The sequence below is a fragment of the Selaginella moellendorffii genome, unplaced genomic scaffold (assembly GCF_000143415.4).
Source record: "Selaginella moellendorffii unplaced genomic scaffold, v1.0 SELMOscaffold_54, whole genome shotgun sequence".
In the NCBI taxonomy this organism is placed as follows: domain Eukaryota; kingdom Viridiplantae; phylum Streptophyta; class Lycopodiopsida; order Selaginellales; family Selaginellaceae; genus Selaginella; species Selaginella moellendorffii.
Window position 1 is genome coordinate 958,394 of NW_003314315.1, and position 24,834 is coordinate 983,227.

Genomic DNA, 24,834 nt, shown 5'->3' on the forward strand with positions numbered 1-24,834 from the left:
TTAGAATGAAAAGCTCAAACAATTGACAGCCTGTGAGTCTGGTGGTCTGTCTGTCTGCCAGATGAAGATATGTTTTCTCGCTGTTCTTGAGTTGAAATTTTTGAGGCTCCTAACTCTGTGTACTGCACACGCAGCAGCACACACTTATCCAGTTAGTGAGCCGAAATGTCACATAAGTAGCACAACAAAAATCTATATGTAGAAGACGCGTACGATCGTAAAAAGGCAAACCATTTTCTCGAGCACAAGGTACTGCTGGTCAGAATGTGCTGTTCTCTGGTGGTTGCGGAAGCTTTCGGTTGTGCGGCAAAGCCATCTCTCGTTTCAGAGAAATCAATATGTCTTCCATGGTGTAATCTCGTCGCCAGTTGCTTAGCATGGGGAAGTTCTTGGGATCTACCTGAGAAATCATGACGGGCAAATCAGTGCTTCCCTCAAAGAGGAAAAGGTAATAGCCATCTTCCGAAACAAAAAGACATAGAAAACTAAAAGAAGAACAACTTACAACGCCATTGTCTTGGGAGACGCAGGTCATGTTGATTCTCGACATGAATTTCACGCTCGGTGGCTTGTCCGGATACTCCTTGTCGCAAAACAACTTAAGTTGATAGATCCGGCCGTCGTGAATGGACTGCCAGCAAACAAGTGTTCTACGCGTCAGAGAAGCACACAAGAAATAAAAAAAGAATACAAGCCACTTGTAGCACGGAGCAAGAACACCGAACGCAAAAATCCAAAGGAAAAAGAAAAGCTCACATTGCTCGGCCCAAGGATGGTGCCCGTCCAGGAGCGCATGTAAATGTCATCCGCGTCGTCCATTCCCAAGCTCACCAGTGGATCTCCCAGCCCTTTCTCCCCTCGCTCCAGTTCATCGAGCAGCCGGAAACTCCTGGGAACTGCGAGCAAGCAACAATCGACCTGACAAATCAAAATCCAAATCGGAGCTTCTCACCAGTGACCGATGCCGACGCTGCAGCCGATCCCGCCATCGCTCGACTGGAATGCGCCGCGCCCTACGCTCAAGCAAGACGAGGAAGAAGAAGACCGGACATGTCCAAAACAGTGGTGCCCTAGACTGCCAAGCCGTGCCCTAGTCCAGGTGCCGTACGTTGGTACCGTGCCACTTTGACTTAGGACGGGTTGACTGATTTGTTTGACTTTGCTGGTCGTCGCCTTTCACTCCGGGGTGACGTAGGCGGCCGTGATGCCGCCATCAACGAGCAAGCTCGCGCCGGTCACAAAGGAGCTCTCGTCCGACGCCAAAAACAATGCGGCTCTAGCGATCTCTGCAGCTTTGCCAAATCTTCCCATTGGAATGTGAACGAGCCTGCGATTTCTCTTCTCTTCGGTGTCCAAAACCTGGTTAGCCAGCGAGCAATGAGATGATCATAGGAAGAACTCTTCGCTTACCTTCATCATGAGCTCCGTCTGGATGGGTCCAGGACAAATGGAATTGACACGGACCTTGTCACGGGCGTGGAGCACCGCGAGCTCTCGAGTTAGCGCCAGTACCGCGCCTTTGCTCGCTGTGTAAGCAATCTGAGCGAGAGATTTCATTAGATAGAAACCATAGAAATTCTTTTACTTTTTCTTAATCTTCCTCTTACTTGTGGTGTTGCTGCGCCTAGAAACGCGACAAAGGAGGCTGTGTTGATGACCGAGCCACCACCTGATCTCTGGATCGCGGGGATGCCATATCTACACCCGTAAATAACTCCCTGTGCACGAAAAAGTAGCAAGGGATAAGGTTGGTTGATTGATGGAATGCGGTGGTGTTGTTATTCGGAGATGGATTGCATACCTTGACGTTTATGTCGAGAGTTCTATCAATGACATCGTCTGGTGTGTTGATCGCATCACCATCATTCGCGTCCATGATCCCAGCATTATTGAACAATATGTGGAGACCACCAAACGCTCTCTGGACATTTGGAAACCAAAAGAAATCACAGTTAGAAGACGTGCCAGAAATGATCAATCAAAAATCCAGAAAATTTGGCACAAAAATCGAAAGAAGGTACCTCGGTCTCGAGCACCATTTTCTCGACGTCGGAAGGAATCGAGACATCACCACCGGCGATGGCGAGGCATTTGCCCCCAAATTCTCTCACCGCATCCACGGTTTTTGCCGCTCCGGAGACGCTCTTGTCCACCACAGCCACACACGCGCCTTCGTGCGCGAAGAGAAGGGCAGCCTCGCGGCCAATGCCACTGGAATCAAGAACACACTTAGAAATTTCCAAGGAAAACAAAATCTCTCGATCGAGCCAAAGGATTCTACCTTCCAGCGCCAGTGATGAGCGCCGTCTTGCCCGCCAATCGGCCGGGGTAGGATCGAGCATCGGAGCTCAAGAACACGGCCCCGATCTTCGAAGCCCTGCCAAATATTTTGCCGCGACGAAGCGCCGTGAAGAGCATTGCAGCGATCGATCAAAATCCACCGCGCGCTATCATCCCGATGGAGGGAAGAATCATCTTCTCTTCTTACCTCTCACAGCGCCATCGCCATAGCTTCAATCGATCGAAAACCCCATTTTCCAGGCAAACTTTTTTTTCTACTTGCCAACGTGGCACCCAGTTTAAATTCTTTTACCCCTTTCCAGTAGAAACACTTTTCCGTTTAACCCTTTTACCGGTGCTTTCGACACAACCTTGTGCGTGTGTGGAAAACCTATAATCGTTCCTTCTTCCACTGTAGCGCGCGCGCGAGCGAGCGAGTGAGAGAGAGAGAAAGAGCGCTAGGGCAGGGCGGGCGAGGGCGAAAGGAAGAAAGATTAGAGCGCACAGATTACTTCTCGGCTTGGATCGATCTTGGAGCAGCTGGAATGGCGCGGCATCCTCTGCGCCTCCTGGTGATGAGCTATAGCGGCTGGATTCGACTTCATATCCACGCATTTTAGAGGTAGCCGGGAGAAGAGGAAGAAGAAGAAGTAGAACAAGAAAGCACAGCGCTTCTGTGCTGCATAGCTAGGGTCATTTTGACGGAGGTATAAGCGAGGTTTTGGGACAAGGAAGGAAACAAGGAAAGGGCCGCGCATTTCATGGCCAAGTCCAAGGTTGCAAGGAAGGTTGTGGAATCCTACACGATCAGGGGCACTCACAAGGTTGTCAAAGGTAAAGTAGTCAGTGATTGATTGATCGACTGCACAAAAAATCTCTTTTTGCTTCGCTCGGCTCAAAGTTTTTTGCTTTGCTTCTTCGCAGCTGGGGACACAGTTTTCATGCGTGCTCCCGATCCGGAGAAGCCTTCTTACGTAGCCAAGATCGAGAGAATCGAAGCTGATGCCAGGAACAACATCAAAGTTAATGTCCGCTGGTACTATCGGCCCGAGGAGTCCATGGGAGGGAGGCGCCAATTCCATGGAGCTAAAGAGCTGTTTTTGTCCGATCACTTCGACATCCAGAGCGCTGATACGATCGAAGGGAAGTGTACAGTTCACAGCTTCAAGAGCTACACCAAGTTGGAGAGCGTGGGAAGCGATGATTTCTTCTACCGATTCGAGTACAAGGCGGCCACAGGCGGCTTTACTCCCGATCGTGTTCCAGTGTAAGTGCTCTCTCTCTCTCTCTGTCTCTCTGGCGTCTCGTTGACTAGTTGTGTTCTTATCAAGCTTCTCTTCTTCTCTTGGTCTCGTTGTGTTCTTATCGAACTTCTCCTGGTCTCGTTGTGTTCGAACTTCTCTTTCCTCTCTTGGTCTCGTTGTGATCGAACTTCTCTTTCTTCTCTTGTGTTCTTACCAAGCGCTTTATTACGTGAAGGTATTGCAAATGTGAGATGCCATACAATCCGGACGATTTGATGGTTCAGTGCGAGTCCTGCAAGGATTGGTAAGTCCTCTTCATCCAAACGAGCAAAGTTTTGATGCAAAATACCTCCTTTGCGTCTCCAGGTTCCATCCGACCTGCATGAGTCTATCTCCTGACCAAGTCAAGAAGTTGGAAACGTTCCATTGCCCGGAGTGCTCTTCTTCTCCGCCCGACGAGAAGAAAACAAAGAAATCTTCTCCTCCACACGAGGCCAAGGTAGAAACACACTCCCCCTGTGCTCTCGTCTATATGACCGCTTTATTTTTTCTCTTTTCCAGAGCGAACCAAAGCGCCGGAAGAAATGAAAGGCTCGCTCGGCGATTACTACTTCACACAACGGAGTGATTTTGTCGGCTGATTAAGAGGGTTAGTCCTTGTTTTTGGCTTGTAAGATAGCTAGTCCTTAGGAGTTAGTGCGCAACACTCCGATGATAACCCTCTCTCTCTGTCTCTGTCCATCCCCTCTCATCTCTCTCTGGAGTCGGCCTATATCTGTACCTATTTATCCCAAAGACTGTGAATAGCTTACAGAATTATATGTTAGCAAAGCGACGAAGCCCTGGAGAAAACGAAACTTGTGAGAAAATTTCGATAAATTAGCTCATTTTACCTGTGTTTCACTCATCGTCTCAAGTTACTCGCTCCAAGTGAAGCGAAGTGGAGCTGGAGATCGGAAAAAACGAAACTTGTGAGAAAACTTCGATAAAAGAAGCTGATTTTACCTGTGTTCTCTCCACGCCTCTCACATCTCATCGTCTCAAGTTCTCCCAAGGAGGTGCCGGGACGCCGCTGAGGCACAGCTTCTCACACTCGTCTCTCCTGGCCACCACGCTCTCCCAGGCTGCCTCCCAGGCACTCCCGGCGCTGGAAACGCTTAGCTCGAGCATCCACTGCCGCACTCTTTCATCGTCGTGAGGGGAGAGCTCGCCGTGGATCAAGCTGTGGAGACCAAACATGACGCGCAGCGCGTTGCCATCCCCCGATGCAAACCTGTGCATGGCCTCGAAGACGAGCACTGGCTCCGGCATCTCTGGAAGCTCGTCCCGGCCATGGCTTTTCCACCTTGCGTAGTACGTAGCGTAGCCCCGGAAATACGCACACCGCAGCCGCATTGTCTCCTCCCCGCTCAGCTCCATCTTTCTCATCTCCCTCTCCAGCTCCGAGACGAGCTCCACCAGCTTAAAGTTGGCGCCGCCACCCTCCTCGGATCGATCCTCGGCCTGATATCTCGCGGCGATTCCATCCAGCGGTGGCCTCGACTGGAGCAAGCATCTCTCGCAGTGGAGGCCAATCGAGAGGCAAGAACCCAGGCGCAGCGAGCAGTTGTAGTAGGACTTGAGCAGCTCCTCGCCAGCCTCCAAGTCGCGCGAGGCAAGGACGAGGATGATGCCGCCGCGATGGCACCAGTAGACGTTCGGTGTGCACGAGTGATTGATACAGAACGGCAGCGTGCAGTCGGCATGGTTGTGCGCTACCTCCTCGATCAAGGAGATTTGGAGCTCTTCAGTCACTTTGATCCGTGAGTTTGGCCTGAAAGCGTCGATGCGAGCAACTTCCTCCCCCATTGCGACCATTCTCGATCGAGTCCGTGATGATCCGGCGCAGGCTCTTACGAGCATTGTGATCTTGTCACCCCACTCTCGAGTAAGATGAAGGTTGTCCCAGCTGGGATTGCTAACGAGAAGAAGCTCCCCTCTTTTCGCGTCTCTGGTGACGAACAGGCCAATGCCATCGGAATCTACTCGGCTTGGAGCCAGTTCTAGCGGACCGACGAAGTCTGCCATGGAATGGTCACCTTCCTGTCCAAGCAAGCGTGGAAGATCGAAAGCGCCGTTCTCGCTCTGCTCTTTTCTGATGAGGGACTCTTGATACGCTTTCGTGATCTCTGCCGAGTCGGGGGAGAGCTCCATAGCCTGTTTGAGAACGTCGAACACAATTGAGTAGTGATGGAGGCCCGTCAAAGCTTGTGCTTTGGTGAGCCAGCTCGCTGCATGGAAGCTTTCGCAGCAAGCCAGTGCCGCATCGGCGTCAGCGAAAGCTCTGTCATAGTGTTTTAACAGCAGCCACGCTTCAGCTCGGCTAGACAAAGCCTGGAAGAACACAAAGAAAAAGAGGTGTTGTCAAAAGAAAGAATTGCAAGGAAAGAACTTACCAGTGCGGATCCCTGGCCTTGAGCCGCCTGACAGAAACTGGATTAGACACCTCTGGCAACTTCAAGAAATTCCAAACTCACACCCCAATGCTGTTGCTGTAGAGCTCGATCGCTGCTCGAAAGTTTTTTCGCTCCACCTCTTTGTCTCCCAGCTCTCGCAGCCATGCAGCGTCTCGGGAAGCCCTCAGTTCTGGAAAATACGCCACCACCTCAACCAAGGAAGGGCTCCGGACTTGCATCATCGAGATCATCCGAGAGCTTGGGTCTTTGATCACAACCTCGGCTCCCCTGGGAAAAACTCTCGTCACGTCTTCCTCAGGAAGTAGAGCGAACGGAACCATCACGCACGAAGCCATCCCTCGCTCGTCCTCGAGAGCAAACACGGCCGTGTTCCGGTGTATCGGCCTCCCACTAAAAATCCACGAGAATTTCTTGCTGCTGTCACCGCCTTCCACGCACCTGATCGAATCGATGATGCGGCCACGGACTAATTTCTCCTGGAATCCAGAGTCTGAATCCTTGCCGATCTCTCCAACGCTGCTGCCGCGCGGCATTCCTGCTGGCCCCTTTCCCAGCTCGGCGATTTGCGGCAGCCCCATCAGCTCCATGGTAGCATCAGTCACCCGATAGCTCGCGGCGCTCGCGAGGCGCCACATACCTGACAGGCAATGCCGCGCATTCTCCCGGAGCGCAAGCAAAAGCTCCATAGACAATAAACCCTAAGTACCAAAAAACCCTAATTTTGAAAATGCGCGCGTCTTTGGTTGACTATCTTTGACCTCCACCCTTTTTGCATTTGTCGGTGGAGCATGCATATAAAAGCAAGGCCGCATTCTTTCTTTTTTAGGGCTCCCATAGTTTCTCTCTGACTCGAAATGGCTTCGTTCGCAGATCCCCACAGAGATTTCTTTCACTCAATCTTCAAAGCGTCTTGTAACAAGGCAACAGTCGCAAGAGCAGAGCCAGATTTGAGTCTTACGCTTGGGAGGAGGAGTTCTTCAAATGTTTTTATTGTGCATGGTAAAGATGAAAAAGATTGGTTGAGACTTGGGGTTCCAAACGCTACTACTTCATCATTTTCGACATCAAATTTTGAATCAGAAAAGGTAGAAAAATCGTCGAACACAAAATCTTCTTTTCGTGAGAAGAGAACAAAGATTTCTTGCGACAAGAGCAGTGATGAAGTTCCCATGGCATGTATTTTTTGTGGTGGTAGTGCTAGATTTGACTACTACAACAATAAGAACATCAATCAGCCAAGATTTCGGTGCCTGAAGTGCAAGAAGAAGTTCACTCCAGGCGCAAGTTTGAGGGGAGCACAGCGCAAGAAACTTGCAGAGCTCCACAGGATGACTCAACAAGTTTGTAAATTCAACACATACACCAAAGAATAATTTTGTTACCAAAAATCCTTTTTCTTTTCATGTTCTTGTGGAAGCAGTGATTTGTAAATACAGAACTATCACCCAAAGAACAATTTGTCACAAAAGCTCTTTTTTTCTTCTTGTCTTTGATGCTTGGATCAACTCAAGCTCCTCTTCCACCAGTGACATTATCCATGAGCACATAAGCTGCAGCATCTTGATCATTCAGCTCAACCAGGCGCTCGAACGCAAGCTTCCCGACCACCAAGTTCTTCCACTTGCAGCACGCCCCTAAAACACTCCTCCACGCCACGGACTCTTTGTAGTAACTGGCAGCCTCCACTGGCATCGACTCCGCCATGGCTACCGCAGCGTCCATCTTATTCGCACGGGCAAGCGCATCCACCATGACGCTGTAGTGGTCGACCCCGGGAGCTATCCCGTGCTTGGAACTCATCCCCTCGAGGTACTCTCGGGCCTCCTCCACAAGGCCAGCGTGACTGCAAGCCGTGAGGAGGCACACGAAAGTTGTAGCATCGGCTTTCACCACAGCTTCGCGTTGCATCCTCTCGAAGAGCGAGATGACGAGCTTGCTGTTTCCCTGCCGAGCGTATCCGGCCATGAGCGAGTTCCAGGCGACCAGCTCTCTGGAAGCCACCGCTAGCGAGTCGAACAGCCGCTGGGAGTGGACGATGCTACCGCTCTTCGCAAAGACGTCGATCAAAGAGTTGGCTAGAACAGCATCCACGGCCTCGAGTCCATACAGCCGGCATGCTAGTGCGTAGATCGATTTGCCAGAGTCCAAGTTTGCGCAGCTTCCACAGGCCTTGAGAGCAGTAGCAAGAGTCTGGACGTCTAGCCTTGTGATACCTTGGATCTGGATCATTGCTGCAAAGACTTCCAGTCCCTTGTCACCATTGCCACTCTCCACATATCCCAGCATGAGTGAGGTCCACGAGAAGACGTCCGGCGCAGCCATGCGGTCGAAGACTCGTTGCGCATCCGGCATGCTCCCACACTTTGCGTACATGACGATGAGCGCGTTTCCCATGAGGCAGGAGCTTTGAACATTTGTGACAGCTTGAGCTTCTGAGTGAAGTGACATGCCTCGACTCAAGTATCCCAGAAGCTGATCCGGGTTTCCTTGCTCGTTATCTTTCTCTGCTAGACCCGTCACCGCCTTGAATGCCGCAACGACTGCAAGCTCGTCCGGTTGACATCGACGAGCCTGCGACTGCATGCACTGAAACAAACTCAGTGCCTTCTCTTCGTGTCCACTGTCAACATAGCCAAGCATCAGAGAAGTCCACGAGACGACATCACAGTAAAGCATACCTTGGAAAATCTTCTCCGCATCGTCAATGCTTCCACATCTGATGTAGCAATTCACGAGAGTGCTGGCCACGAAGATGTCCGAAAGGAAACCACTCTTGGCAGCTTGAGAGTGAAGAGCCACGCACTTGCCAAGCGACAAAACCTTGTTGTCCGAAAGGCTCGAGCAGGCCTTCAACGCAGCAACAAAGGACAGCCCATCCGGTTCTACTTGTGCTCCAACCATCCTCTCAAACAAGTCGAGGCAAAGATCCGGCTCCCCGTTCTCGACGTAGCCCAGCATCATCGCATTCCAAGCCGCTAAGTCACGCAGCTCCATTCTTTCAAACACCCTGCGAGCGTCCACAGTGCTCCCACACCTCGCATACATGCTGATCAGCGAGCAAGCTACGTGTTTTTGCCTGTCGAAACCATACCTCCCAGCGTGAGAATGGACACAAGCTCCTCTCTCCAAAGCCGCCACCTTGACGAGCTTTCCATGATCAAAGCTTTTGCCCTCTTCCCTCACAGCCAAGCCCGAGCAAGCCTTGACAGCAGCCACGAAAGTCCGAGCGTCAGGAGCTACTCGTGAGTCCTCCATCCGCGCCAAGAGATTTAAAGCCATGGCATTCTCCCCGTTCTCCACACACCCCGCCATCAAAACCGTCCAGGAAACTGTGGTGTGATGCGCCATTCTCTCGAAAGCTCGCCTCGCTTCCACCAAGCTCCCACATTTCCCATACATGTCCACCACTGTATTCGCCACCGCGACGTTTGCATCGTCTCCTCTCTCGCTGATCCCCGCGTGGAGCACTCTCCCCCTTCTCAAATCCCTGTCCCTGCCGCAGGCCTTGAGCGCCGCAATAAGACCCGCTATGTCGCTTGGCGATGATCTCTCCCTCGTGATTTCCCCACAATCCAGTGTAGGCCCGAGCGCCGGCTTCCTGGTGATGGATCGAGGCCGCAAGATCCTGAGAGCCAGGCACCCGAGCATTCCACATCGATCATCGCCCCAATCTATTTTCCCTCAAAACCCTAGATCGTTTTAGGGCTCTTGCAAGAAACCCTAATTCCTGAATTAGGGTTTCTTCCAAGAACCCTAATTCCTGAATTAGGGTTTCTTCCAAGAACCCTAATTCCTGTCCAATATTTCAACCACCCCCTGTGGCCCCGGCCATCCCTGCTGCCACAAGAAACTTGCCTTGATAGATACATTGCATACTGTTCTAATTTCCACTCAACCACCCTCTGTGGACGTTTGAGGCATCTACAAAGTTGAAAAGGCTTACACCAAACCCTGCTACTGCTGTTGCTAATGCTGCTCTCCAAATTGCACCTAGTCCTGTGGGAGGAGGTGAAATTGTCACATGGCGCCAAATACCTCCTCTTGTCACGTGGTGCCAAATTCTTGTCACGTGGCAGCAGGAAGAGGAAGCAGCAGTTCTAGATGATGTTGCCATTGCCTGGATTGATCGATCATGCAGCGCGTGATGAAGCTAGAGAGCAACAGGTTGTAGCTCCTCTTTGCTGGCCCTCAAAATGCTTGATAGAGGTCTTTAACGTAAATTATACTGATGAATTCAACCTCTAAAAAAGGTAAGGATCTACTTCCTTATGTAGATGGCATGGATGATTTCATTCAGGTCCTGGTCACCTTGAAGTGGATTTGGATGTAGTGATTGCATTTCAGCAAGTATTACTATTCAACTGCATTCTTACGAGCTCACCAAGCTTCCAACCTGAACCAAAACGCTTCTTGTGCCCTTAGCTTCACCATTCTCGCAGATACCCCAGCTCTGAGAATCTTCGCCAACCTGTATCTATACGTTTGTAAATACGTGCCCTGGGAACAACTGCACCTAGAATCTAGTAAGCAGTGAAAGTGGAAAGCACTTAATCCTTAATTGCCGTGTTTCCACAGCCAACCATGATCATATTCTTTTCTTGGCCTAATGCCACGTGTTAGGGCTGAACGTCTGGCATATTTCTTTTAGTCCAATGGGAGACTGACACGTCTCTCATGAGAAGTTTCCCCCATTATATCATTTACGCTAGGTAGAAGCTTCAAATGCTTGATAGAGGTCTTTAGCTGCATTCTTACAAGCTCACCAATCTTCCAACCTGTGCCCTTAGCTTCATTCTCGCAAATACCCAGCTCTGAGAATCCAACCAGCTTGATACCAACTTGTATCTATACGTTGTATATACTGCCCTAGTATCTAGTAAGCAGTGAAAGTGGAAAGGACTTAATCCTTAATAAGAGCTCAAGGATGCCGTGTTTCCACAGCCAACCATGAGCTAAATTGGGCAAACACTCATCATCCCTCAAGAAAACACTTTCAAGAAGGTGGTTTAACCCAATGGAATATTTCGGTGGATTTCCTTTTCTTGCCCTAATGCCACGTGTCAGGGCTGAACGTCTGGCATATTCGTTTTTAATCCAATGGGAGGCTGACACGCATGAGATTATATCATTTACGCTAGGTAGAAGCTTCAATTTTCCTGTGGAGATAAGCACTGAAGTGGCTGAAATGTCTGGTTTGTAAAAACAATGCACGAGGATTGCCTATTTCCCGGATAGAATTAAATCGGGGCCCAACGACCGCGGGCAATAATACTGGTGCGAGAAAATATTCGTCAACACCGGCGGCCACGATTTGGCCACCTGGGTTTTTTGGAGGTAAGCCACGTAAGCGGGTCAGGGGCTTGCTAATTTGGGACGTAATTGGCGGTGCAATGGAATTTAAGAGAATGCCCCGCGCCAGAACACCTTGTCATCTCCTGCATTCGTCGGCGGTGTTGGATAATTGGATCGATTGGATCGATCGCTTTTTCCCGCGAGGTAAGCGATCGAGAGATCGTAGATTTCGCGCTCACGCATTTCTCGCATTTCCAGGCTGAGTTCTAGAGCTCCGGCGGGAGCAGGAGGGAGAGGAAGATAAGCATGGAGTTTGGGAGAGCAACCAGAGTAAGCGATCGTTGCTTTGCTCGAATGTGGGCGATTCGATCCTCGCGGTCGCGAGTGCTTCCCATCGATTTCTCGCTCTGGGCGATCCGGACTGACGTTTTCCTCTCCACAGGTGGTCGACGAGGAGGCCGAATTCGAGGCGGAGGCGGCCGCGGTGGAGGCATGGTGGCGATCCGATCGCTTCCGCCTCACGCGACGCCCCTACACCGCCCGCGACGTTGCCCGCCTCCGCGGGACTCTCCCAATCCACTACCCCTCCAACGAGATGGCCAAGAAGCTATGGTTCATCCTCAAGAACCACCAGGCCAACAAGTCGTGCTCCCGGACCTTTGGAGCTCTCGATCCAGTCCAAGTCGCCCAGATGGCCAAGTACCTCGACACCATCTACGTCTCGGGCTGGCAGTGCGCCTCCACCGCCTCCACTTCCAACGAGCCCGGCCCCGATCTCGCCGACTATCCCATGGACACCGTCCCAAACAAAGTGGAGCATCTCTTCATGGCGCAGCTCTTCCACGATCGCAAGCAGCGGGAGGCTCGGCTGAGCGTCGGCAAGGAGATCCGATCCAGGACCCCCTACGTCGATTATCTCGCGCCTCTCATCGCCGACGCTGACACTGGATTCGGCGGCACCACCGCCACTGTCAAGCTCGTCAAGATGTTCGTGGAGCGCGGAGCCGCCGGGATCCATATGGAAGACCAAGCCTCGGTGACGAAGAAGTGTGGTCATATGGGTGGCAAAGTTCTCGTCGCCACCTCCGAGCATATCAATCGTCTCGTCGCTGCGAGGCTTCAGCTGGACGTGATGGGAGTGGAGCAAATCCTGGTGGCGAGGTCCGACTCGGTGGCTGCGACGCTGCTCCAGAGCAACATCGATCCCCGAGACCATTACTTCATCCTTGGTGCGAGCAATCCGGCTGTCAAAGGCAAGCCGCTCGTCACGGTCATGGCCGAGGCCCAGGCGATGAACAAGTCCGGGAACGAGCTCCAGGCGATCGAGGACAACTGGTTGGCGCAGGCGGACCTCCGGCTCTTCTCGGACGTGGTCGCGGACGCCATCCGGAAGATGGACATCGCCGAGAACGTCAAGGTGGCGAGGCTGAATCGCTGGTTTGACAGCGTCGAGGGGCTCTCCCATGCTGATGCTCGAGCTCTGGCTGCCACTCTCGGTGTCACCGACGTCTTCTGGTGCTCGGATCTTCCCAGAACTCGGGAAGGATTCTACCGCTTCCAGGGGAGCACCAAAGCTTGCATCGCTAGAGGCTGCGCCTTTGCTCCCTACGCCGATCTTCTCTGGATGGAGACTGCTACTCCGGACGTCGTCCAGGCTCAAGACTTTGCTGAAGGTGTCAAGGCCAAGCACCCGGAGATCATGCTCGCGTATAACTTGTCACCGTCTTTCAACTGGGACGCTGCCGGGATGAACGACGCTCAAATGCAAGAGTTCATCCCCCACCTGGCGAGGATGGGATACTGCTGGCAGTTCATCACTTTGGCTGGTTTCCACGCGAATTCTCTCGCTGCTGATACGTTTGCTCGCGACTTCAAGCAGCGTGGCATGCTGGCTTACGTCGAGGATATCCAGCGCCAGGAGCGTATGAACAACGTCGAAACTCTGGCTCATCAGACCTGGTCCGGGGCGAATTACTACGACCAGCTGCTCAAGACGGTTACTGGCGGTGTCTCGTCCACTGCGGCGATGCAGAAAGGTAACAAAGAGTTCCATACGTTTCTCTTTTTCTCTGTGGTCCTGTCCTCTTGTTTTCTGGCTCGGAGAATCTGGGCGACTGTCTCGTTGGTTTTCGTCTCGTTTCCCGATTTGGATTTTGACGCTTCTCTTCTGCTGGTGTAGGTGTGACCGAGGACCAATTCAAGGATACTTTCGGAAGCAACTTGCAAGCCGGAGCGGAAGTGTTCGCCAAGTCCAAGCTGTGAGGCTGCTCTGCCCGTTCCGAGTCTATGGATAATGACGATACTCTTCGGTGTGGAGTAATAATAATGTGGCTTGCTTGAGAAACTGCCAAATGAAGCCTGCTCTCGAGCAGACCCCCAGGAATTGTATATATATCCATCCATTCTTCTTTTGCGCAATTCATCTGGGATAAAAACAAACCAAAACGTCTGATCAGTAGGGCCTGAACTTACGTGCAGCTCGCAATTGCGCTATTTTCTTCTTATCTTCTTGGAACTTAAGCTGAAGTTGGGCCACCTCTGATGAATCACAAGCCAAGGTCAGGAAAGGCAACATATCGGTTGTTTCATTACCGTTTCGGTGCGTGTCTCTCTTTTGGAATTTGTAGAAATCATTCAGCGCCTGCGTCTTCTTCTCGGCATTAGCCGCGACAGCGGCATGAACAGCACCGACAGCAATCCCAGAGGTAGCGTCTGCGCTCCTCCTTTTCCCTTTCTGGCGAGTCACGACTGTCCAGCCGTCGCCACTGGCAGCAACTTGTCGTTCTTTACGTGCCTGGTTTGAATAATCCAATGGAAGTTTGAGCAAAATTGGAACACATCTACGACACTTACTTGCTCTTCGCGTTCCTCGTAGTCAGCTATGAACGAGTCGAGCTGCTCCTGTAGCACATGAATACCTGGCCTACGTGCATTATATTCTGCTATCCATTCTGCAAAAGACAAAGAACTTCTTAGAGACAAGAAACTCAAAAGGAGAGACTCACTCTCCATTCCTTGAAGTGTTTTTCCAGCTTCGCCATCCCCAGAACCTGCACCACCGGAGGACGCAGGGACTACGGGTTCCACCTCCTTTTTCTTTTTCTTCAGCTTCTTTTCTAGCTTCTGTTGGTTTCCATCCTCAACGAGCATTTTCTTCTGCTTCTTCAGTGCTTTTTCTACCTTCTCCTCGTGTTGTCCACCCTCAATTTCCTCGACAACCTTCTTCTTCTTCAGCGTTTTTACTACCTTCTGCTCTTTTTGTCCATCCTCAGTTTCCTCGACAAACTTCTTCTTCTTCAGCGTCTTTTCCACCTTCTGCTCGTTTTCTCCATCCTCGATTTCCTCGACAACCTTCTTCTTCTTCAGCGTTTTTACTACCTTCTGCTCTTTTTGTCCATCCTCAGTTTCCTCGACAAACTTCTTCTTCTTCAGCGTCTTTTCCACCTTCTGCTCGTTTTCTCCATCCTCGATTTCCTCGACAAGCTTCTTCTTCCGCTTCTTCTTCTTCTTCTTGAGCGTGATTTCTAGATCGCTGTCATCCTCCTCAACAATTTCCTTCTTCTTTCCTAGCTTCTTCTCGCTAATCTTCTTCTTCTTCTTCAGACGATCTCCATCCTCATCCTCGCTAGTTCGCTCCGGCATTGGAACCAGATCTAGGCTCCTCTTCTTCTTCTCACTCGAAATCTTCTTCTTCTTCTCCACTAACAATTTCCCTCCCTCCAAGACCTTCTTCTTGATCTTCTTCTCCTTCACTAGATTTACCTCACTCCGGCTCGCATTTTTCTCGCTCTTGCCCATGCTAGCGACGCCACGCGCAGCGCTCTCACGCCATACCTCCTGTTCCCGCCGATAAACCCTAACTAAAGCCCCAAGATGTCATGGTCTCTAGGGTTTATGGCAAGCTGCCAGTAGGACGGAGGCTTCCTCGACCACCGTCGCCGGCATTCGATCGTGCTGCCAGAGATCCGCAACAGCAATCGCTCAGATCAGCTCTACAGATCGACACCGAGCAATATTTCCAGCATCCATCCCCGGGGCCGCTTTCTCCAGCGATCTACGCCTCCCTGCTCCGGCGATGCGCGAATGCGCAGGCGCTGGCCGTTGGGAGGAGGATCGATGCCCATATTTCGAGCTATCATCGCGATCCAGGTACTTTTCTCGGCAGTTTGCTCGTCCAGATGTATGGCAAGTGTGGAGACATCGACAGCGCGCGCCGGGTTTTCGATTCGGTGGGCGCCAAGACGGCATTCACTTGGAATGTGATGCTGGCAGCATATGCCCAAAATGGGCATTACAATCAAGCACTGGATTTGTTCCGGGAGATGGGATCCAAGCACAGGAATCCGGAGGAGAAGCCCAATGCCATCACCTTCTCGACTGTGACCAACGTCTGCTCGCTGTCTGGGGATCTAGAGGCCGGGAGAGCTCTCCATGCTCGAATTCTAGACAGTGGAGTGGAGCTTGATGACTTCGTGGGGACTTGCCTCATCAACATGTATGGCAAGTGTGGGAGCTTGGAGGACGCGAAGAGATTGTTTGAGGCCTTGCCAAGGAGGAGTGTGGTGGCTTGGAACACCATGCTCGGCCTCTTCGTCCAGAAGGAACGCTGCGAAGAAGCTCTTCGTTTTTTCAGAAGGATGCAAACCTCGGAGACAGTCGTCATCCCGGACTCAGTGAGTTATACAACTGCGCTGAGAGCTTGCTCGCTGCTGGAAAGTTTGGAGGATGGGAGATCAATCCACCACGACTACTTGGCCGGTGGAATCAAGCCGGATATAGTTCTTGGAAACACGCTCGTCAAGATGTATAGCGTCTGTGGCAGTGTGGAAGAGTCGAGGCACGCTTTCGACGCCATGCCGGAGAAGAACAGCGTCTCCTGGACAACCATGTCCGTCACATACACTCAGAGTGGCCGCCATCGAGACGCGATGGAGCTCTACTGGAGCATGAACTTGGAAGGCGTGAAGTCACACCAGGTGGTATTTCCAAGCGTTCTTAGCGCGTGCTGGGAGCTGAGACAAGGCAGAGACATCCACGCTCGGGTAGTTGCCGAAGGTTTTGATCGAGACACAGTCGTGGGGAATGCGCTAGTGACGATGTATGGGAAGTTTGGAGCGCTCGACGATGCAAGGCGGGTTTTTCATCGCATTCCTGAGAAGACGGTCATTTCCTGGACGTCCATGATCGCGGCAAATGCTCAAAACGGAGAATGGGGGGAGGCCTTTCAACTGTTTAAGACGATGAAGAGCCGGGGTGGTGTGAGGCCGAACGCCGTGACTTGTCTCATCATCCTCGACGCCTGCTCCGACTTTGGGACGGTAGGAGATGGCAGAGAAATCCATGCCGAGATAAAAGCCGGTGGATTGGACTCGCAACTCCGGGTGAACAACACGCTCGTCAACATGTATGGGAAATGCGGGAGCTTGGCCGATGCGAGGGAAGTTTTCGACAGCATGCGCGAGAGAAATGTGGTCTCTTGGACGTCCATGCTGGCTGCGTATACGCACCAGGGACACGGCAACAAGGCACTGGAACTATACAGGACTATGGAGCTTCAAGGCATGGAGCTCGACGACGTAGCATTCGTGAGCGTTTTATCAGCGCTCGGTCACGCAGGATCCGTCCACGACTGCCGGCAGTGCTTTATGACTATGGTCCGTGACCATGAGATCCAGACAATGGCAGAGCATTACAACTGCTTGATCGACTTGTTTGGAAGAGCCGGGTGGCTGGACAATGCTAAGGACTTGCTGGAAAGGATGCCGTTCGAGCCTGCTTACAAGGAGTGGATGACTTATTTGGGGTCGTGCAAGCTGCACGGCGACTCTCACCGTGCTGCAGATGCTGCCAGGCGATGTGCCGATTTGAGGCCAGGAGTGGCCCAACCTTTCGTCATGCTGCTCAGCACGGTTGGCAACGAGGACGACGCGGAGGAAACCGAATCAAAAGCCGACGCTCTCTAGTGGGAAGATCTGGATAAAGTCGTCACAATCAGGTACGTGATCTTCTTAGCTCAGAAGTTTTTACCACCGTGTTTTGCTTTGACGATTGCAGGCTGGCTGGAGCTTGGGCGATGTCTGATTCAAAAAATGAGGAGTAGAAAAGTCTCTGGTGCGAGAAACAGGCCAGAACAGGATTGACAAGGGTCCTTTCTGTGATTGAAGCTCCGGCCATTAAGAATGTGTTGGTGTCAGCTCTCGTCTCGTCTCTCAGGTATATACTTGCTCACGTGTACATCTTCTCGTTGAGACACATTGCTGGTTGTTGAACAGAAATTATTTGCGCTGCGGCTACACGACAGTTTCGCTGTGGACACAGGGATCGATTGACGCTCGCTGGCTTTTTTATCTTCTCCTTTCCTTTCGGCGAGGTCCAAGTCCAATTGGACAATCTCTACTCTGAGAGTAAGCTATGCACACGCTGCTTTCACCCCTCGTCATTGTTGCAGTTTGGTGGCCTAGATTTCGCGAGCAACTCAACCTTTAACTGCTAGCAGCATCGATCGCCGGTGTGGCACAATAACTCACTTGGGAGCCACAGAGCAGCAGCCAGGTAAAAGAAGAGGAAAAGAAGCAGAGGGAAAGAAACTCGAAGCGTGAGCTAGTCATCTTTCATACTGAGCTGTTTTTTCTTGTGCAGCGCAGCAAGATCTCTCTTCGCAGCACAAACAGTTATATACGAGCCTCCAAGCTCTCTCTTCTCTAAAGCCTGCGTCGCCCACAGCGCTGCGAAGTCCTGCATTCATCGCTCACAAGCTCGCCTTCTCTCTTGACGTGACCCCCTTCGGTTTATCTTACTTTCTCTTCGTTCTAACGCTGTTTTCCATTTCCGTGCAGGGATCTGCGACGAAGATCTTCGCAAATTCCAGGCTATAAAGGAGCGAAGCGAGAGAGCTCTTAAACAAACATTCGAGAGGTATTGGGTGGAAGTTGACACTTTTGCTTTTGACGAGATCTAACTAGCTGATTGCCGGTCTATTCTATTCTATGCCGCTACAGTGGCTTTACTCCTTTTGTTTCAAGCTGGCGACGATTCATGCTACGCAACGATGCTCTCTCGCAACATCCTTTTTGTTTGGGGTGGCAGAGCCCACATTCCACCACCGCTCCACCATACTTTGATTGCCAGCAAATTCCATCCCAAATTTCAATGCGCGCAAAAGTAAAGGAAAAGATCAAAAGAGCTCTCGTAGCTTTCGAAACCTCGCTGATAGCTTTGATTGATCCATTGAGTGATAGACACCTCCAACATTGAACTATCAGCTTCCAAACAGCGATGTTAGCGTGCCGTACACAGAGTACGGCAGTAGAACCTCTTGCGTTTTTCTTTTATCCGCAGTGACGGCGCGGTTAAAAAACTGCGCTTGTTTCCTGTACGGACCACTGACGGCGCTGTCTAACGGAATATTTTCTCTTTCTTTTACCCTTGTTACTTTACTCTTGCCCTTTTAATCCTCTAGTCTCATCAAAATGGCGGATTCCCTTGCGCGGCGATGATCGGTGATGGACGCCGACGATAATGCGATCGATCCATCTTCTCTCATCTTTCTTGATTGACTCCAGGGGAGCATTCTCGATCGATCGATCGATGGATGCACTATAGGTCGCAAGCAAGAGCTTCCATCGCTCCAGTGATGGAGATTATCAGCAGCAGGAGGGGCGTGGGGCGCTGCTCCAGCCTCGGCGATCACAATCGGCAAGATTATCCCCTCTTTAGCCCTGTTCTTGATTGGCAAGAACAACAACGCGAGGATCAGCTGGAATTTCGATTCTTCTCATCCTCCTCTTGCCCCTCGGCAGCGCACGGCAATTGCGTGGAGATGATATCGGCCGACGAGATCTTCAGCAATGGCAGGATGCTCCCATGCGCTCTGGATTCCGCCAAGAACACCAGCAACAAGAATCTTTCCATGGCCATGAAGCGTCCCAATCCACACGCATCCACGCCGCCGCCGGCACCGCCAGCAGCGCCAATGCCAGCAGCGTCAGCCACGGCCGCGAATCGATCATCGTCATCATCATCCAGCGCCAGCGGCAACACGATCAGGAAGAAGAGCGCCGCGATGGTGGCCACCGCGACGTGCTCCAGCCACTGGAAAGAAATCTTCAATCGACTGCGCAATCCGGGGAGGCCGAGATCATCGTCGCAGTCCTCCTGCTACGAATCGTCCGGCTCGCTCTCATCGGACATGGACGCATTCCCCTCCTCGACTAGCTCCAGCAGCCGGAGGCTCCTCCTCCTCCCGGATCACCATGGCGAGGATTTCTCCCTCCCTCTCACCAAGGCCACCAAGGCGAAGAATTCTCACAGGGCCTCCTCCCAGCAAGGCATGGATCGTCACGACAAGAGCTCGAGCTCGAGGATGATGAGGGTCTCGTCCTTCGATAGCCGATCATCGAGTCGAGTATATCCAGGTGGTGGTGGCGGCAGCGGCGATCACCATCACTCTCAAACTTCGAGGAGATCCTTCTCCAGGGATCATCACAGGAGATCCTTGTCGTCCTTTCTCTACGATCAGCACCAGCAGCATCACCAGCACCACCATCGCCACCAATCCGTCACTTCGGTTCTCAACATGCCCGTTTGCATGGGCGATTCTCTCGTCGCCTCGGCATCGTCTTCTTCCTCGGGTAAGCTCGCCAAACTTCACAGCTCCAGTAGCAGAGCCAAAAGGAGATGAAAATTCTTTTCTTCCTGGCAATACAATTCTTGAGAGATGGATAGATAGAAACAAAGTTCTTCTTGCTTACTCTTGTGCTCATTCCTTTGGTGTGTAAAAAATTTCGCATCTTCCCATCTGTTCCCTGTTACTTGCCAAAAACTTTTCTGGTAATGCCCATAAATTTCCCAAACTTACCCAAATTTGGCCAGTGGTGGAGAGAGGAGTTGCTAATGTTTTTAATGGAGCTTCAAAATTTAGTGCCTCTCAGTTGCTGTGTTGCTGGAGCTCGGCTCATCGATCAATCTCCTACATTCGAAAAGAGGTCAGTGATTTCGCTAGAAAAGCAAAAAAAAGAAGGAAAAAAGATACCAGAGAGCTCGTAGAGATGTCGATGGTGATTGCGAACGCTGCCACCTTTCTCGTCTTGGTCCTCTTTTCTCTGCGAGCTCTCACAGTTCTCAGCATCAACATCACCCAAGTTCTCGGCCTCTTCCCGGACTACACCAACTTGAACATGCTGCTGCTTCAAACCGGCGTTGCCAACGAGATCAACCAGCGTTCCTCCCTCACCATTCTCGCCGCCGAGGACTCCGTGCTTGATCCCATCCTGGATCAGCTCGCGCAGTCCGTCACCGGCCAGCAGATAGCTGACATCCTCCGCTACCACGTCCTGCTCGAGTACGAAGGAATCAACGACCTCCGGAGCCTCCCCAACAAGAGTAAGCTTTTCACCACCCTCTTCCAGACCACCGGAAGAGCCTCCAACAATGCTGGCTTCGTGAACATCACGGACGATCCCAACGGGGGCGTCTCGGTTGGCTGGCCCAGCTCCTCCACGGTCTTCAGCTCGGAGATCCTCGGCACTGTCAAGGAGCTCCCGTTCAATGTTAGTGTCGTTGATGTAAGCCGGGTTCTCGTACCTTATGGACTCCTTCCACCTTCGCTCATGCCGCTGTTTCTCGCTCCATCACCACCACCAGCTGAATCGCCATCACCGTCGGGAGGACCACCAGGACCTTCTTCTTCGCCTTCTCCAAGTTCTTGGATAAGTCCCTCGACGTCGCAGCAAGGAGGTAGCCCAGACAATGGCAATCCAGGCACAAGCTCGGCAGTAGCACCATCAGCCCTTTGGAATGTCCTTTTAGAAGTTGCTTTTCTACTTGTTCTTCTGATCGTTTGATGTAGATGACTTTCGTTCTATCCTCAGAAATAACAGGAATTTCGATCTGTCTCTAGCTTCTGGCAAGTTCCCTGGATGTTGGCCATCAAAGAATAGGCCGCAGCATTGCTCCCTTCCAACTTTAAGCACCATTCGAACGCAAGCTTCCCCACTGTAGTATTGTTCCACTTTCGGCACGCTCCAAGTACTATCGACCATGACAGTGCGCTCGGCTTGAAAGGCATAGCCTCCAGTACCGCGACGGCTTTGTCGATTTCCCCGGCTCGGCCAAGGATGTCAACCAGACAATGATAGTGCTCCATCTCAGCCTGTACCTCGTATCTGCTAGTCTGCATCAAGTGAAAGAGCCTCTTTCCTTCCTCGATCAAACCGACATGGCTGCACAGCGTCAAAATGCACAAAAAGGTGGCAGCATTTGGTCGGGAGCCTTGGTCCTGCATCCCGTTGAAAAGCTCGAAGGCCCGAGTTGTGTCACCTTGCCGACAGTAACCAGCTATCAGCGCAGTCCAAACCAGCATGTCCACCGTCGAAGCTGAATCAAACTGGCAGCTCGCATCGACCAGCTTCCCACACTTCCCGTAAAAGTCCACCAGGCAGTTCACCAGCACGGCATCGTTTTCAAGACCGGATCTGCAAACCTCTGCATGGATTGCTTTCCCGACTTCTACAGCCACCAAACTGGAGCAGGACTTGAGAGCAGCCGCAAGAGTGTGAGCGTCCGGCTTCGTGCGCACGTACACAGCAGCAAACAGGTCCAGTGCAACCTGTCCCTCGGCAGATTCCGCGTATCCCACAATGAGCGTCGTCCACAGCACTGAATTGCAAGCGGCCATGCTGTCGAACACCTTCCTGGCATCCACCATGCTTCCACATCTCGCATAGAGATTCACCAAACTGCTCTCAACAAACGCGTCGGTTTCCCAGCCACTTCGTCGTGCTAGAGCGTGAAGAGTCATCCCTCTCTCCAGAGCCTTCACCTTTACGAGCTTCCCGTCTATTCTCTGGCCCTCTTCACTGGCAGCCAGACAGGTACACGCCTTCAGCACGGGGACGAACGTTCGTGAATTTGGATCGCAGCACTGAAGAAGCCTCATTTCTTCAAACAGCTCCAGACACAGCTCTGCTTCACCATTGTCTGCGTAGCCTAATAGCAGCGCGTTCCATGACACCACAGTCGGAAACCTTAACGTGTCGAACACCTTCCGGGCATTTAGCATGCTTCCACACCGGCAGTACATATCGATGACCGTGTTTGCGACTTGCACAGAGTTTGACACCATCCTCGTAGCCTGTGAGTGAACGACCATTCCTTTCTCCAGCCATTTCATCTTCACAGTCCTCCCATCAATCTGCTTTCCTTCTTCCCTAGCTGCCATCGTAGCGCAGGCTTTGAGTGCAGCAGCAAGCGTCAGAGCATCCGGCAGTGTGCGTCCTTCACGTTTCATCCTGTCGAAGAGCTCCAAGGCTAGCTCTCCCTGTCCATTCTCCACATACCCCCGGATCAGCGCAGTCCACGAAACCACATTGTGTGAAGTTAAGGAGTCGAAAACCTGCTGCGAGTCCGCCATCCTTCCACATTTCGCATATGCGTCAACAAGGGTGCTGGCCACGTAAATCTCCCTGTCACACCCCATCTCTCGAGCTCTATCGTGCAAAGCGATGACCTTTTCCACGCACCGCAGCTTCACGAACTTCCCATCAACGTGACAACCATCTTCTTTTGCTGCCAGGATCGCGCAAGCCTTGAGCACCGCAACTAAAGTTCTAGAGTCTGGCTCGCAGTTTTCTCCCATTCCCATGCAGCCAAACAGCTCGAGTGCCAACTCTTCCTCCTCGTTCTCAGCACATCCCATGACCAAGGAGTTCCACGACACAACGTCTCGGAGTAGCATCCTGTCAAAGACCCGGCGAGCGTCAGCTAAGCTCCCACACTTGGAATACATGCTTACCATATTGTTGTGAAGGATATAGTCTCGGCCGCAAGAGCTTCTCTGGAACTTTGAGTGAAGCGCCATGGCTTTCTCCAAGGCCTGGGTTTTCACAAGCGTCCCATCGATCTCACAGCCCATTTCTTTCGTCGCCAGTCCAGCGCAAGCCTTGAATCCAGCCAGAAAGATCCCTGAATCCGGCGGTGCGATCATCCCGCTCAAGATAATCTCCACTCCCAGGCCCTCCTCTCCATTTTCCACATAACCCAGCACGAGCGAGCTCCAAGATCCCGCGTTGTGGCACGGCATTCGATCGAAGACGCCGCGCGCGAGATCGAGACTCCCGCACCTGGCGTACATTGCGACGAGAGCATTCGCGGCGACGATTGAGCCCGCGATTCTTCCAGCGGCTTCATGGATCCTCTTCCCGCGCTCCAAATCCCTGGAGCTGCTGCACACCCGGAGATCAAGAAGGAGCTTCGCTACATTCGTCCGCGCTACTCTCATAGCAGCAATCGCTCACCTCGAGGCGCGTCGCGGCGGCCAATCGGCTCCATCGCCACGAAATGTTTCCCTCTAGACTATAAACCCTAACTTTTCGAATTAAAAGTCAATGGTTATAAAACGCGGTAGCTCCATTGTTAGCTACAAAAACGAAGGAACTAGACAATGCGCTCTAGCTCCCGCGCGTAGCCCAGAGTTTGATTGATGAGCTGCAGCGATGGAATCTCCTTGCAAAGCGAAAAATCCTTCACCTTCTGGAAGTAGACGCATCGATTTCTTATCTCCCAGTCCGGATGCTCCTGAAAACATGAAAGAGATGATATCGAGAGATCGCAACAGTGGAGAGAGAAGTACCTCACTGATGTAAGTCATGAGGTCCTGATCTCTCGTGAACTTAAAAATCGTCTTGGCATCGTCCAGCGTCAGGAAATCGTAAGCTTTCTCGCTGCAGCCAGAAATCTCATCCCTGGAACAAAATCGATATTGATCAAACTCTCTTCTCTTCTTTCAAAGGAAAAGAGAATCTTACCTCACGGTCTTGGCGAGAAGATTGATGAAGTAATTGTAGCTGTCGTGAGGAACCTTTCGGCTACGAAGGACGTGATTGTAAGCGCCCTCCATCAGTGCTTGCTCCAGCTCCACCACGATCTTGATGCAATCGTTCTTGAGAGCTTCCGGAGACAAGAGTTCGAGCTCGGTGTGAAACTCGGCGATCCTGTTCTGGACGAGCAGCCGCAGGAGATTGAGACCCAGCATGATGTACTCGAAATTCGATGGAGGAATCAGGTGTCTACAAGACCAAAGAAGAGAAAAATCGGCCCAAAGGAGAAAGATGAAAGAGCCACTCTACCTTGTGTCTGTGTAGTAAGGCTTGAGCTGGAGAAAATGGAGCTCGAAAGATTCCTGGTCTTCAGTCCCAACGCTCAAGAGCACAGCCTGCTCAAGGATGGATCCTAGAACAAAAAAAGAGAAAGATAAAAAACTTGGATGTGAAAGAGATTCTAATATAGATTGTTCTTACGAGCAAGCTTGAGCTCCTCGACTTGAGTAGAGGTGTGGCGATAGAGCGGTGGAAGGCCGGAGAACTCGGTGAGCTTGACCTGGAAGAGCTCCATTCTAAGAGCCGCATTGGATCGAAATCTAGGAAGGAACTCACCTTGAGCTGATTGAGGAAGGCGCGTGCGCTCTCGAAATTCCGGGCGAAGATGCTCGTCTCGAGGCGCCCGTAGAGGCGCTGCGCTTCCAGGACCTTGCTGTTGCCGCTGTCCATCTCTTCCCACTCTCCCCC

The 24,834-nt window shown here is 51.8% G+C and overlaps 12 protein-coding genes across 20 annotated transcripts; 5 read left to right on the forward strand and 7 right to left on the reverse strand.

Annotated features, from left to right (window-relative positions):
- Positions 1–55: 55 nt before the first annotated feature.
- Positions 56–1,159, reverse strand: LOC9661693 (ubiquitin-conjugating enzyme E2 variant 1D). The gene is made up of 4 exons (XM_002982651.2): positions 953–1,159; positions 757–896; positions 506–631; positions 56–400 (listed from the first exon to the last, which is right to left on the reverse strand). Exons 1-4 carry the CDS (start codon positions 987–989, stop codon positions 260–262), a joined length of 444 nt encoding a protein of 147 aa, XP_002982697.1. The 5' UTR covers positions 990–1,159; the 3' UTR covers positions 56–259.
- LOC9661694 (uncharacterized oxidoreductase TM_0325) lies at positions 1,067–2,534 on the reverse strand. The gene is made up of 6 exons (XM_002982652.2): positions 2,282–2,534; positions 2,022–2,211; positions 1,802–1,921; positions 1,608–1,718; positions 1,411–1,539; positions 1,067–1,359 (listed from the first exon to the last, which is right to left on the reverse strand). The coding sequence occupies exons 1-6, from the start codon at positions 2,416–2,418 to the stop codon at positions 1,177–1,179; spliced, it is 870 nt and encodes a 289-aa protein (XP_002982698.1). The 5' UTR covers positions 2,419–2,534; the 3' UTR covers positions 1,067–1,176.
- A 65-nt stretch (positions 2,535–2,599) lies between these two features.
- Positions 2,600–4,355, forward strand: LOC9661695 (chromatin remodeling protein EBS). The gene is made up of 5 exons (XM_002982507.2): positions 2,600–3,114; positions 3,205–3,547; positions 3,760–3,828; positions 3,891–4,023; positions 4,086–4,355. Exons 1-5 carry the CDS (start codon positions 3,042–3,044, stop codon positions 4,110–4,112), a joined length of 645 nt encoding a protein of 214 aa, XP_002982553.1. The 5' UTR covers positions 2,600–3,041; the 3' UTR covers positions 4,113–4,355.
- LOC9661304 lies at positions 4,329–6,666 on the reverse strand. The gene is made up of 4 exons (XM_024687637.1): positions 6,043–6,666; positions 5,960–5,986; positions 4,530–5,897; positions 4,329–4,470 (listed from the first exon to the last, which is right to left on the reverse strand). Exons 1-3 carry the CDS (start codon positions 6,664–6,666, stop codon positions 4,557–4,559), a joined length of 1,992 nt encoding a protein of 663 aa, XP_024543405.1. The 3' UTR covers positions 4,329–4,470; positions 4,530–4,556.
- Positions 6,667–6,834: 168 nt separating this feature from the next.
- Positions 6,835–7,353, forward strand: LOC112350787 (dof zinc finger protein DOF1.3-like). Its single transcript, XM_024687600.1, has one exon. The coding sequence runs from the start codon at positions 6,835–6,837 to the stop codon at positions 7,351–7,353; it is 519 nt and encodes a 172-aa protein (XP_024543368.1).
- On the reverse strand, positions 7,354–9,677 carry LOC112350832 (pentatricopeptide repeat-containing protein At2g33680-like). Of its 3 annotated transcripts, none has more exons than XM_024687760.1 (3): positions 9,072–9,677; positions 8,659–9,014; positions 8,489–8,600 (listed from the first exon to the last, which is right to left on the reverse strand). In XM_024687760.1, exons 1-3 carry the CDS (start codon positions 9,626–9,628, stop codon positions 8,578–8,580), a joined length of 936 nt encoding a protein of 311 aa, XP_024543528.1. In that variant the 5' UTR covers positions 9,629–9,677; the 3' UTR covers positions 8,489–8,577. The 3 variants fall into 3 exon arrangements, with proteins under 3 accessions (XP_024543526.1, XP_024543528.1, XP_024543527.1); XM_024687759.1 differs by having other exon boundaries at positions 8,659–9,026; XM_024687758.1 differs by lacking the exon at positions 9,072–9,677 and having other exon boundaries at positions 7,354–8,600; positions 8,659–8,773.
- A 1,469-nt stretch (positions 9,678–11,146) lies between these two features.
- LOC9661696 (isocitrate lyase) lies at positions 11,147–13,690 on the forward strand. Of its 2 annotated transcripts, XM_024687677.1 has the most exons (4): positions 11,147–11,476; positions 11,531–11,602; positions 11,715–13,308; positions 13,452–13,690. In XM_024687677.1, exons 2-4 carry the CDS (start codon positions 11,579–11,581, stop codon positions 13,532–13,534), a joined length of 1,701 nt encoding a protein of 566 aa, XP_024543445.1. In that variant the 5' UTR covers positions 11,147–11,476; positions 11,531–11,578; the 3' UTR covers positions 13,535–13,690. The 2 variants fall into 2 exon arrangements, with proteins under 2 accessions (XP_024543445.1, XP_002982554.1); XM_002982508.2 differs by lacking the exon at positions 11,147–11,476 and having other exon boundaries at positions 11,486–11,602.
- On the reverse strand, positions 13,656–15,138 carry LOC9661305 (eukaryotic translation initiation factor 5B). 2 transcript variants are annotated; one of them, XM_024687679.1, is made up of 5 exons: positions 14,747–15,138; positions 14,278–14,614; positions 14,126–14,223; positions 13,865–14,066; positions 13,656–13,810 (listed from the first exon to the last, which is right to left on the reverse strand). In XM_024687679.1, exons 1-5 carry the CDS (start codon positions 15,068–15,070, stop codon positions 13,725–13,727), a joined length of 1,047 nt encoding a protein of 348 aa, XP_024543447.1. In that variant the 5' UTR covers positions 15,071–15,138; the 3' UTR covers positions 13,656–13,724. The 2 variants fall into 2 exon arrangements, with proteins under 2 accessions (XP_024543447.1, XP_024543446.1); XM_024687678.1 differs by having other exon boundaries at positions 14,278–15,138.
- Positions 15,139–15,145: 7 nt separating this feature from the next.
- LOC9661697 (pentatricopeptide repeat-containing protein At3g09040, mitochondrial) lies at positions 15,146–18,692 on the forward strand. Of its 5 annotated transcripts, none has more exons than XM_024687673.1 (6): positions 15,146–17,267; positions 17,327–17,485; positions 17,545–17,824; positions 17,912–18,045; positions 18,109–18,187; positions 18,271–18,692. In XM_024687673.1, exon 1 carries the CDS (start codon positions 15,151–15,153, stop codon positions 17,233–17,235), a length of 2,085 nt encoding a protein of 694 aa, XP_024543441.1. In that variant the 5' UTR covers positions 15,146–15,150; the 3' UTR covers positions 17,236–17,267; positions 17,327–17,485; positions 17,545–17,824; positions 17,912–18,045; positions 18,109–18,187; positions 18,271–18,692. The 5 variants fall into 5 exon arrangements, with proteins under 5 accessions (XP_024543441.1, XP_024543442.1, XP_024543443.1 ...); XM_024687674.1 differs by having other exon boundaries at positions 17,545–17,676; positions 17,721–17,824; positions 17,912–18,187; XM_024687675.1 differs by having other exon boundaries at positions 17,545–17,676; positions 17,734–17,824; positions 17,912–18,187.
- A 1,613-nt stretch (positions 18,693–20,305) lies between these two features.
- LOC9661307 (fasciclin-like arabinogalactan protein 14) lies at positions 20,306–21,132 on the forward strand. The gene has a single exon (XM_002982511.2). It carries the CDS (start codon positions 20,320–20,322, stop codon positions 21,112–21,114), a length of 795 nt encoding a protein of 264 aa, XP_002982557.2. The 5' UTR covers positions 20,306–20,319; the 3' UTR covers positions 21,115–21,132.
- LOC112350757 (pentatricopeptide repeat-containing protein At2g13600-like) lies at positions 21,107–23,164 on the reverse strand. Its single transcript, XM_024687551.1, has 2 exons — positions 23,064–23,164; positions 21,107–23,007 (listed from the first exon to the last, which is right to left on the reverse strand). The coding sequence occupies exon 2, from the start codon at positions 23,004–23,006 to the stop codon at positions 21,138–21,140; it is 1,869 nt and encodes a 622-aa protein (XP_024543319.1). The 5' UTR covers position 23,007; positions 23,064–23,164; the 3' UTR covers positions 21,107–21,137.
- Positions 23,165–23,621: 457 nt separating this feature from the next.
- On the reverse strand, positions 23,622–24,827 carry LOC9661308 (26S proteasome non-ATPase regulatory subunit 8 homolog A). Its single transcript, XM_002982655.2, has 6 exons — positions 24,703–24,827; positions 24,568–24,646; positions 24,397–24,499; positions 24,076–24,336; positions 23,901–24,012; positions 23,622–23,845 (listed from the first exon to the last, which is right to left on the reverse strand). Exons 1-6 carry the CDS (start codon positions 24,814–24,816, stop codon positions 23,705–23,707), a joined length of 810 nt encoding a protein of 269 aa, XP_002982701.1. The 5' UTR covers positions 24,817–24,827; the 3' UTR covers positions 23,622–23,704.
- Positions 24,828–24,834: the final 7 nt, after the last annotated feature.